General features: G+C 34.9%; 1 protein-coding gene across 3 annotated transcripts in view; it reads left to right on the top strand.

The window, feature by feature from the left end:
- The window catches only part of EML5 (EMAP like 5), a 130,656-nt gene that overhangs the window by 38,098 nt on the left and 80,359 nt on the right, over positions 1–12,199 (top strand). For all 3 annotated transcript variants that reach the window (XM_072963555.1, XM_072963554.1, XM_072963553.1), the window contains exon 8: positions 9,654–9,791. In XM_072963555.1, the coding sequence (XP_072819656.1) occupies positions 9,654–9,791 (138 nt within the window). The remainder of the gene's footprint in view (positions 1–9,653; positions 9,792–12,199) is intronic.

Below are 12,199 nucleotides of genomic sequence, written 5' to 3'. Positions count from 1 at the left end.
AAGGAGCAGTGCAGAGTGATGTGTGTCACGTACCATCTACTGTCTGTTTTACAAGGACTCATCGCTGCTTCTTTAGTGTGAAAGCAGCCATGACAATATGAAGACAAACCATTGTGGCTGTGTTCCCATAAAACTTGATTTGTGGACACTGAAATTTGAATTTCATATGATTTTCTCATGTCTCAAAATATTATTCTTTGAAAGTTTTTTTCAACCATCTAAAAATGTAAAAACAAGGAGGGGGATCAAGATGGCAGAGTAGGAAGACATGGAGCTCATCTCCCCCGACAAACACATCAAAAATACATCTATATATGGAACAATTCTTATGGAAAACTAACTGGAAACTGGCCGAAGAACTCCTATACAACCAAAGCTGCAAGAAAGATCTTCATGTAACTGAGTAGGATGGGAAAAAAAGGCATTGGGTTAGGACCTGCGCCTCTGGGAGGGATCTGAAAGGAAGAGAAGGTCTGCATGGGAGGTCCCTTGCCCTGGAGAGCGAGCAGGTCGAGCCACAATCTGGGCATCCTAGTCCTGGGAGCCTACATAGTGGAGATAAGCCCCCTTGCCTGCTGGGATAACCACTGGGACAGACATAAGGGCTGGAAAATCCTAGACTCTACTTGAGAGGAGTGCATGCATGCTGGGTTGCCACCTGGGCGGAAAGACCCTTGCACTGGTGACTGCCACCTTGCTGCACTCCCCTACTCAAATGGGGCAAACACAGGGGCTCTGCTCACTCCACACCATAGCCTGGTGTGAGATCTGGGTCAACCAGGCCCTGGGAAAAGATGCAGAGACAGACTGTGGGGCTTAGGGTGTGGCCCAGCTGGGGCGTAGGTGACCATAGTCAGCACGCACAGAAGCATGCAGCAGTTCTTCTCTCAGCGACATTGCCCAAGCCCTGCCCACTCCACCCCACAGATTAGTACTAGATCTGGTGCAGACAAGTTGTGGGAGAAGACTGCTGCAGAGGTAGCCCAGATCTCTGGCAACAGTGCAGCTTCCTCAATTCCTGCAGCCACAATATTCTGACCCTCAGACCCAGCCCACTCCAAAACACAGCCTTGCGCTAGATCTGCAACAAACATAACAGAGGAAAGGATGCAATCTTGGGCTGCTTCTGAGTGGAGCCGCTGATGCCTACACAGGCAGCTCATAGGTCCTCTATGAGAGCAAATGCCTTACATGATTCAGCAGTCACCTCCGGGGAGGGGGTATAGCTCATTGGTGGAGCACGTGCTTAGCATACACAAGGTCCTGGGTTCAATCCCCTGTACCTCCATTAAAAAGTAATAATAAATAAGTAAATAATTAATTACCTCCCCTCCTCCAAAAAATAAAAAAAAACCCAAAACCAAAAACCATATACAGTCACCTCCTTTAGGGCAGAGCACACACTCAAGGACAGTGAAGCCTGATTAACCCTGGCCCTTAGGGTTTCTACTCCAACAACTGAGGAGCAGACCCCATCCCTGACAGTGTGAGGATAGCTAAGGAGCAAAGAGGAAGCCCTGCCTCACACCCTGCACAAGCTTTAGACCGTCCAACACCAACTACAGACCCTATCAAGGGGCTAACGACCAGAGTACCCTGAGGAAAGACATGGCTGATGTTCACACCTAAGATTTAGGACACACACAGTCTACACAGGAATGCTCCCACATGAAAACATTCCTGTAAGACTACAGTAGATAACTTTCTCCTAAATTCATAGAGACAGAGAAAGTTAAGTAAAGGAAAAGTCAGAGGAAGTACTCCCAGTTAAAAGAATAAGAGAAATTCCCTGAAAGTAATGAAACAGAGCTCAGTCTACCATCAGTCAAGTTCAGACAGGTGGTAATAAAGATGCTAACTGAATTAAGAAAGATTACTGATAAAAATGCAAATCACTGTAACAAGGAACTATCAAAAATAGACAATTCAAAATAGACAACACAATTCCTGAGGTGAGAAGAAGTCTAAAAGCAATGAATAGCTGACTAAATGACACAGAGCAATGAATAAGTGATCGGGAAGATAGAATAATGGACATCACCTAATCAGAACAGCAGACCGAAAGACAAATAAAATAAAAATGAAAGCAACATTGTAAATCTATGGGATGATATAAAATGTGTCAGCCTATGCATGATAAGGATTCCAGAAGGAGTAGAGAGAGAAGGGGATCTAAAATGTACTTGAAGAAATTGTAGCTGAAAACTTCCCAAACCTAAAGAAGGAAACAGATATCCTGGTCCAGGAAACACAGATAGTCCCAAATAAGATGAATCCAAACAGACCAAGACACATCATAATTAAAATGGTAAACATTAAAGATGAAGATTCTAAAGGCAGCAAGAGAAAACAAAGAATCATTTACAAGGGAACTCCCATAAGACTAACAGCTGACTTCTCTGCAGAAACTTTGCATGCCAGAATGGAATGGCATGATACAACCTGGGTAGGGTATTCTACCCAGCGAGATTATCATTTAGAATAGAAGGAGACATAAAGAATTTCTCAGGGAAGCAAAAACTAAAATATTTCAGCAATACTAAACCTACCCTGTAAGAAATATTGAAGGATCTTTTCTAAATAGAAAAGCAGCAAAAATCTGTAGGAAAGGGAAAATCATAATAGGAAAGGCAAATATATACAGTAAGGATTGAAGATCACTTAAATAAGCCACTATGTAAATTAAAATACAGTTAAAAAAATGTACAAGCAATCATGGCTACAATAAACAGTAAAAGGATAAGCATGAAGATGTAACATAGGACATCAAAATCACAAAATATGGGGGAGGGGAGTATTAAAATGTAGATTTTTTTAGAATGTGTCTGAATTTGAATGACTATCAATTTAAAGCAAGTAGATATAGTTATGGGCCAACATACTTGAACTCCATGGTAACCACAAATCAAAAACATACAGTAGATTCACAAAAACCAAAAAGAAAGGAACTCAAGGATACTACGAAAGAAAATTATCAAACCACAAAAGGAAAAACAACAATAAGAAATAAGGTCTTATGGGTCATTCTGAAATAAAGATAAAAATTTTAAATAAAAAAAGAAAGAACAAAAACAACTGGGAAACAAGGGTTATAATGGCAGTAAGTACATACCTATTAATAATTACTTTAAATGTCAGTGGACTTAGTGCTCCAATCAAAAGACAGAGAGTGGCAGATTGGATTAAAAACAAAAACCGGTAATATGCTGCCTATAGGAGACTCATTCAGAGTGACAGACACAAACTGAAAGTAAGAAGATGGAAAAATATATTTCATGCAAATAGAAAAAACAAGAAAGTGGGGATGGCAACACTCATATCAGATGAAATAGACTTTAAAACCAAGGCTATAAAGAAAGATGAACCTCCTACACTGCTGGTGGGAATGCAATTTGGTGCAGCCACTGTGGAAAACAGTATGGAGATTCCTCAAAAGACTAGGAATAGACTTACCGTATGACCCAAGAATCCCGCTCCTGGGCATATATCCAGAAGGAACCCTACTTCAGGATGACACCTGCACCCCAATGTTCATAGCAGCACTATTTACAATAGCCAAGACATGGAGACAGCCTAAATATCCATTAACGGATGACTGGATAAAGAAGATGTTGTATAGTTATACAATGGAATACTACTCAGCCATAAAACCCAACAACATAATGCCATTTGCAGCAACATGGATGCACCTGGAGAATGTCATTCTAAGTGAAGTAAGCCAGAAGCAGAAAGAAAAATACCATATGAGATCACTCATATGTGGAATCTAAAACAAAAACAAAAACAAAAACAAAAACAAAAAAATAAAGCATAAATACAAAACAGAAATAGACTCATAGAATGCAAACTTGTGGTTGTCAAGGGGGCGGAGGGTGGGAAGGGATAGACGGGATTTCAAAATTGTAGAATAGGTAAACAAGATTATACTGTATAAGCACAGGAAAATATACACAAGATCTATGGTAGCTTACAGAGAAAAAAAAGTGACAATATATATATGTTCATTTATGACTGAAAAATTGTGCTCTACACTGGAATTTGACACAACATTGTAAAATGATTATAAATCAATAAAAAAATTTAAAAAAAGAAAGATAAAGAAAAGAGTATTATATAATGATAAAGGGATCAATAGAAGAGGAGGATATTACACTGGTTAACATAAATGCGCCCAATACAGGAGCACCTAAATATATAAAACAAATACTGACATAAAGAAATTGACAATTATACAATAATAGTAGGAGACTTTAACACCCTACTGACATCAATAAACGGATTATCCAGACAGAAAATGAATAAGGCAACAGAGGTCCTAAATGACACAGTAAATCAGTTGGACTTATCCAGTAAGTCCTGATACCTACAGGACACTACATCCCTCCGAAAAAGACAGAATACACTTTCTTTTCAAGCACACATGAAATATTCTCTAGGATATACCACATACTAGCTCGTAAAACAAGCCTCAGCAAATTTAAGAGGATCAAAATTATTACAAGCAGATTTTCTGATCACAAGAGTAGGAAACTAGCAATCAACCACAGAAAGGAAAAAGGGAAAAGAACAGCCAGGTGGAGACTAAAAAATGTGCTACTGAAAAACCAGTGGGTCAGTGGTGAAATCAAAGAAGAAATCATAAAATACCTAGCAACAAACAGAATGAAAATGCAACTTTACAAAATCTTTGGGATACAGCAAAAGCAGTTCTGGGAGGGAAGTTCATAGTTATGCAGGCCTTCCTCAGGGAACAAGAAAAATCTCAAACAACCTAACCTACCACCTAAATGAATTAGGAAAAAAACCAAACAAAACCCAAAGTCAGCAGAATGAAGGAAATAAAGACCAGAGAGGAAATAAATAAAAGAGGTCAAAAAACAATAGAAAAGATCAATAAAACCAAGAGCTGATTTTTGAAAAGATAAACAAAATCAGCAAACCTCTAGCCAGGCTCACCAAGAAGAAAAGAGAGAGGACCCAAATAAAATAAGAAATGAAAGAGGAGAAATAACAACTGGTATCACAGAAATACAAGAAAATCATAAGCATGTACTATGAACAGTTATATGCCAACAAATTGGACAACCTGGAAGAAATGGACATGTTTCTAGAAACATTCAGTCTGCCAAGATTGAGTCATGAAGAAACAGATAATTTGTCTTTGTTTTTTAAAAAAAAAATTTATTTTTTATTGAAGTGTAGTTGATTTACAATGTTAATTTCAGGTGTACAGCAAAGCGATTCAGTTATATGTATCCATATATATTTTTTTTTCTTCAGATTCTTCTCTATTATATGTTATTATAAGAAATTGAATACAGTTTCCTGTGCTATACAGTAGGTCCTTGTTGTTTATCTGTTTTATATATAATAATGTGTAGAAACAGATCATTTGAACAGAGTAATCACTAGAAGTGAAATAGAATCTGTCATTTTAAAAAATTCCTGCAAACAAAAGTCCAGGACCAGACAGCTTCATTGGGAATTCTACCAAACATACAAAAACTTGCTGCCCTTCTCAAACTATTCCAAAAAATTGAAGATGAGGGAACACTCCCAGATTAATTCTATGAGGCAACCATCACCCTGATACGAAGACCAGACAAAGACATAAGAAAGAAAGAAGGAATAAAAGAAAGAGAGAAAAAGAGAGAGAAGGAGGAAAGAAAGAAGGAAAGAAGGAAAATTACAAGCCAATATCTTTGATGAATATAGATGCAGAAATCCTCAACAAAATATTAGTAAACCAAATCCAATAATACATTAAAAGGATTAATTACCATGATCAAGTTGGATTCCAGGGTCACAAGGATGGTTCAACATACACAAATTAATCAGTATGATACACTACATTAAAAAAAGGAAAGAGGAAAGCCACATTATCAACTCAATAGATGCAGAAAAAGCATTTGAAAAAATTCAATATCCATTCATGATAAAACTCTTACCAAAGTGAGTATACAGGGAACATATCTCAGCATGATAAAAGCCATTTATGACAACCCACAACCAACATAATACTCAGTGGTGAAAAGCTAAATGCCTTCCTGTTAAATTTAGCAGCAGGACAAAGATGCCCACTCTCACCACTTCTGTTCAACATAGTATTGGAAGTCCTAGCCACAACAGTCAGACAAGAAAAAGAAATAAAAGATATCCATATTAGAAGGGAAGTGGTAAAACTGTGACTACTTGCAGATGGCATAATACTCTATAAATACAGAGAACCCCGAACTCTCCAAACAAAAACTGTTAGAACAAGCAGATGAATTCATCATGGGAGCAGGATACAAGATTAATATACAAAAATCTGATATGTTTCTTTACACTAATAATGAAATGTCAGAAAGAGAAAATTAAAAAAAAGTTCTGTTTAAAATCATATCAAAGAGTATAGCTCAGAGTGCTAGAGTGTATGCTTAGCATGCACAAGGTCCTGGGTTCAATCCCCAGTACCTCCTCTAAAAAATTAAACAAGTAAATAAATCTAATTACCTCCCCCCCAAAAAAACCTAAAAAATAATAATTTTTTAAATGAAAAAAAATTACATAAAAAATGTGATGTGATCAAAAAATTGATGTGACTTTTAAAAATCACATTAAAAATATCTAGGAATAAAGTTAACCAAGGAGGTGAAAGACCTATACAGTGAAACTTATAAAACATTGATGAAAGAAATTGAAAATGATTCAAAGAAATGGAAAGATATCCCATGCTCTTGGATTGGAAGAATTAATATTGTCAAAAATGTTCATAGTACCCAAAGCAATCTATAGTTAATGCAATCTCTATCAAAATACCAAGGACATTTTTCACAGAACTAGAACAAATAATCCTGATATTTATATGGAACCACAAAAGACCCCAAATTGCCAAAGCAATCTTGACAAAAAAGAACAAAGTTGGAGGTATAATCCTTTCAGACTTCAGCTATACTACAAAGCTACAGTAATCAAAACAGCATGATAATGGCACAAAAAGAGACATATAGATCAATAAAACAGAATAAAAAACCCAGAAGTAAACCAACACACCTATGGTCAATTAATCTACGACAAAGGAGACAAGAATATACAATGGAGAAAAGACAGTCTCTTCAACAAGTAGTGCTGGAAAAGCTGGACAGCTACATGAACATCAGTGAAATTAAAATATTCCCTGACAACATATACCAAAATAAACTCAAAATGGTTTAAAGACCTGTATGTAAGACACAATACTGTAAAACTCCTAGAAGAGAATATAAGCAAAGAATTCTCTGATACAAATCATGGCAGTGATCTCCCCGGGCAGTCTACCAAGGCAAAAGAAATAAAAGCAAAAATATACAAGTGACACCTAATCAAACTTAAAAGTTTTTGCACAGCAAAGGAAACCATCAACAATGAGAAAAGATACACGTGGACTGCAAACAATGAGAGTGGTGACAAAGGGTTAATATCCAAAATATACAAACGGCTCATACAACTCAATATCAAAAGAACAAGCAACCTAATCATAAAATGGGCAGAAGACCTAAATAGACATTTCTCCCAAGAAGACATACAGATGGCCAACAGGCCCATGAAAAGATGCTCAACATTGCTAATTATTAGAGAAATGCAAATCAACCACAATGAGATATCACCTCACACTAGTCAGAATGACTGTTATCAAAAAGTCTCCAAATAATCAATGCTGGAGAGGGTGTGGAGAAAAGGGAACCCTCCTATACTGTAGGAGGAAATTTAAGTTGGTGCAGCCACTATGGAAAACAGTGTGGAGAGTCCTTAAAAAACTAAAAATGGAGGTACCATGTGATCCAGCAATTTCACTCCTAGATATATATCTGGAAAAAACAAAAACTCTAATTTGAAAAGATACATGCACTCCAGTGGTCACAGCAGCACTGCTTATGATAGCCAAGACAAGATGATTGGCTTAAGAAGATGTGTATACACACACACACATACACACACACAATGGAATATTACTCAACCATTAAAAATGAAATATTGCCATTTGGAGAACAGGCATGGACCTAGAGAATATTATACTTAGTGCAGTAAGTCAGACAGAGAAAGACAAATACTATATAGTAACATTTATATGTGAAATCTAAAAAAAATAATACAAATGATTCTATATACAAAATAGGAAGTGACTCACAGGCATAGATGACAAACTGACGGTCACCAGAGGGAACGGGGGACAAGTTAGTAGTATGGGATTAACAGATACAAACCACTACACTTAAAATGGACAAGCAACAAAGATTTACTGTTTTGCTCAGGGAATTATATTTAATATCTTGAAATAACCTACAATGGAATATAATCTGCAAAAAATAAATGAGTCACTATGCTGTATACCTGACACTAATATCATATTGTAAATCGGCTATAATTCAATTTCTTAAAAAATACAGAACCCATTTTTAACTTGTAGACTGTACGGAAATAGATGTGGGCCCAGTTTGGCCCACAGTGTGTGATAGAGCTTAGAAAATCATCAGGAAATACCATGTTTAATGTTGAAACATTTAAAGTTTTCCTTTGAAATTAGGAAGAAGACAATCATGCTCACTTTCACCATTATATTTTTCACCATTATATTCATCTGTAGACTAGAAGTGTTTGTCAACACAGTGAAGCCAAATTATATATATGTATTTATATTTTTTTTATAGATATATACATAGAGAGAGACATTTTGATTGCAGAGGAAGAAACAACTGTCATTTGCAGGTGTTATAATGGTATCTGTAGAAAACTGAAAGGAAAATACAGAGTAATTATTGGAATTAAAAAGAATTTAGCAAATTTCCTGGATATAAAAATAATATATAAAATCATTTTACCTATAAAATAGCAAGAAAATTTTTTTAAAAGAAGTTACTGCTATAAAAAAAGCATTTTAAAATATACTTAGTTTTGCTGATCTTTTCCTAACCTTTTGGGGTAGATACCGGTTCATTAAGTTGTAGCCTTTGTTTTGATAATATCTGCATTTAAATTTCCTCCTAAGTACTATTTCAGCTATATCCCACAAGTTTTGACTTGAAATACTTTTGTTGTAACCTTACTTCAAAATGTTACTAATTTCCATTAGAATTTTGTCTTTGTCCTTTATATTATTTGGAAATGTAATTCTTTACTTTCAATGAGTATTTTTTAGTTTTTTTTAACACATTTATTATGGTATGGTTCCTGTACAGTACACTACACATATTTCAAACATACAATTTGATGAATTTTGATAGATGTATATACCATTTTAGTACTTATTACAGTTTTCTAACAGTATAGAAAAGATTCTAAATTTGCATAATCTTAAGTGTTATTAAATTAAAAGACTGTCTACCACTATACTATATATGTATCTCCCCTTTGGTCAGGCTAGAAATCATCTACCTAAAAAGAGTGATTGGAAAAAATTAATGTCATCATAATGTCTTAAAACTAAAAGGTTCTATCAACCCATAGCATTTTAAGCATTAACAGTATATTGTTTTCATAGATAAGACTTCTTTGCCACAAAACATACAGTTAAAAATCTAGATTTATCTTACTTCCTTAAAATGAAATGATTATTTTAACCAGCATTTTTCATAGTGTATCATTTTTAAGCATACATTCGTTAACTATTCTTTTATTTTAATTAAATATTACAGGATATGGAGCCTAGTTGATCATGCGCTAATAGCAAGGTGTAATATGGAAGAACCAATTCGTTGTGCAGCTGTAAATGTAGATGGGATCCATCTTGCCCTTGGAATGAAGGATGGTTCATTCACTGTACTTAGAGTGAGGTATGTATTAGGTTAGAAATAGAAATAGTAAATTTTTAAGTGAAATAGAATGTGTAATACTTACTATTTTTACCCATTTCCTTCCCTCCTTCTTATTAATGTATATATTTTCATATGTTAGTTTCAAAATATAAAAAAAAAATTTCTAAAAATGGCTTTGTCAGAAAATTAACTCAAAAAACCTTCATGTGGGGGAATAAGAATGCTTAGTAGATTAATAACTAAAATTTTGAGTTAAATTTGGGTCTTGTTTTCCACTTCTTGGTAGTATTGATTTTCAGTAATGATCCTTTCCTATTGAAGGGGGAGAAGGGGACTTTGAAACTTAAAAATATTTGTTGTTGTTGTTATTTACAGCTTCATGCTTTGAAAAAAATGCCCACACCTCTTCCTTTGTTTGGGTAGTTAGAAGAGTTTAAAGAATTTCCTAATGCAGTTATATTCTTTTATTGAATGATAGATATGGTGCATTCAATTGAATCCTATATAGCCATTTAAAAATTTACTGTAGATCCACATGTGTTCACAAGGATAAATATTTATGAAATCTTTCATCTCTAGCTTAGTAAATGATAGGACTGTCCACCCAGTTGCCCAGTCCAGAAACCACTGATTCATTTGCGTCTTTTGTCTCTTGTGTCTAGTTAGTCATAGAATTCTGGACAACCTACTTCTTAAATAGCTCTCAAATTAATCTACTTCCTTCCATTCTCACATTGTACTCATTATATAGGCTTCTGTCATCTCCTCACTGGATCACTGGAACAGCATCTCAGTTGGTCTCTTTATCTCTTATTTTGCTTTCTCAAGTCCTTTATTCACTCTACAGTTATAGTGATGCCTTTTAAAACACATTTGTTTGCATCATTCCTCTTTCTAAAGTATGATAAAAGTATTGCACTATCCTTAGGATGAAGTTCACAATTCTTAACATAGCCTATATTGCCCATCTCTCTAGCCTATTTCTTTCTACTCCAATCTCTTTCTTTTAACATGTATATAACATCTTTTGCTTCTTCAAGTGTATCATATTCTCTTAATACTTCTGAGCTTCTACATATATGAGTCTTCTTTCTGGACAGGTTTTTATAGTGAGATATGGTGAGATTTTCCTCTTAAGATAATTTTTTATTGTGATAAAGTATACATAATATAAAATTTACCATTTTAACCTTTTCAAGTATAAAATTTAGTGGCATTAAGTACATTTGCATTGTTTTACAACCAAGAATTTAAGATGCATGTAAAACATCTAAGAATTTCTATCAGATAGTTGGTGTGCCTTAAAAAAAGTGATTGTTATTTTTTCATTTGTACATTTAACTTGTTCTTTCAATTATTGTTTGCAAGTAACTGGGTGAATAAGTTCTTATCTCTAATAAGATAGATAGTATTTTAGCAATTGAGTCCAACATTGCTGACAGGACCATTGAAATAGTTACTATTAAATGCCTTTGTAGTATAACCACAAAACTCTAACTCAAAAATACTCTTAATCCTTCTTAATTTACCTGGTCACTGTTTCTTCTTGATTTGCTGTGTCTATTCTCTATATCATAGAGCAGAATTCATAAGTATAGGAGTAGTAGAGTATCCATACAGGGGTGGTTATGTTATGATTAGAAAAACATAGCAGGGATTAGAATCTAGTATACTAATTCTTTTTGTTTAATTTTTTTATAAACATGTAGTTGATTTACAATGTTGTGTTGGTTTCTGATGTACAGCATAGTGATTCCAGTGTATGTGTTTATATATATTCTTTTTCATATTTTTCATTGTAGGTTATTACAAGCTATTGGATTTAGTTCCCTGTGATGTACAGTAGGACCTATTAACACTTTGACTTATAGTAGGCTCCATGGTGTTACCAACGTCAAACGCCTTAGAGACACTAACTCATTCTTAGAAGTATGTAGGGAGACTTCAGTGGAGGGGCTTGATGAGCATGGTTAATAAATCATGTGAAAACCAAGTAAGGTCCCCTGCAGGGCATGGGGTAGACTTTAGTTGTAAAAACATTAACATTGCCATTTTAGAGTCTAACAGTCACTTAGCTGTTTGTCTTTTCTTTCCCATTTTAAAAGCATTTTATTTATTTGTTTGTTTGTTTGTTTTACAGTTTACCCTAGGCTTCTTTATTTTTTTTTTAACATTTTTTATTGAGTTATAGTCATTTTACAATGTTGTGTCAAGTTCCAGTGTAGAGCACAATTTTTCATTTATACAGGAACATACATATATTCATTTTCACATTTTTTTTCTCGCTGTGAGCTACCACAAGATCTTGTATTTATTTCCTGTGCTATACAGTATAATCTTGTTTATCTATTCTACACATGCCTGTCAGCATCTACAAATTTTGAAATCCCAGTCTGGCGCCGGGTGGGAAGGGACAGGCTGTTTGT

The sequence above is a fragment of the Vicugna pacos genome, chromosome 6, assembly GCF_048564905.1.
Source record: "Vicugna pacos chromosome 6, VicPac4, whole genome shotgun sequence".
NCBI classification, from domain to species: domain Eukaryota; kingdom Metazoa; phylum Chordata; class Mammalia; order Artiodactyla; family Camelidae; genus Vicugna; species Vicugna pacos.
This window is presented reverse-complemented; position numbering and strand designations above follow the sequence as displayed.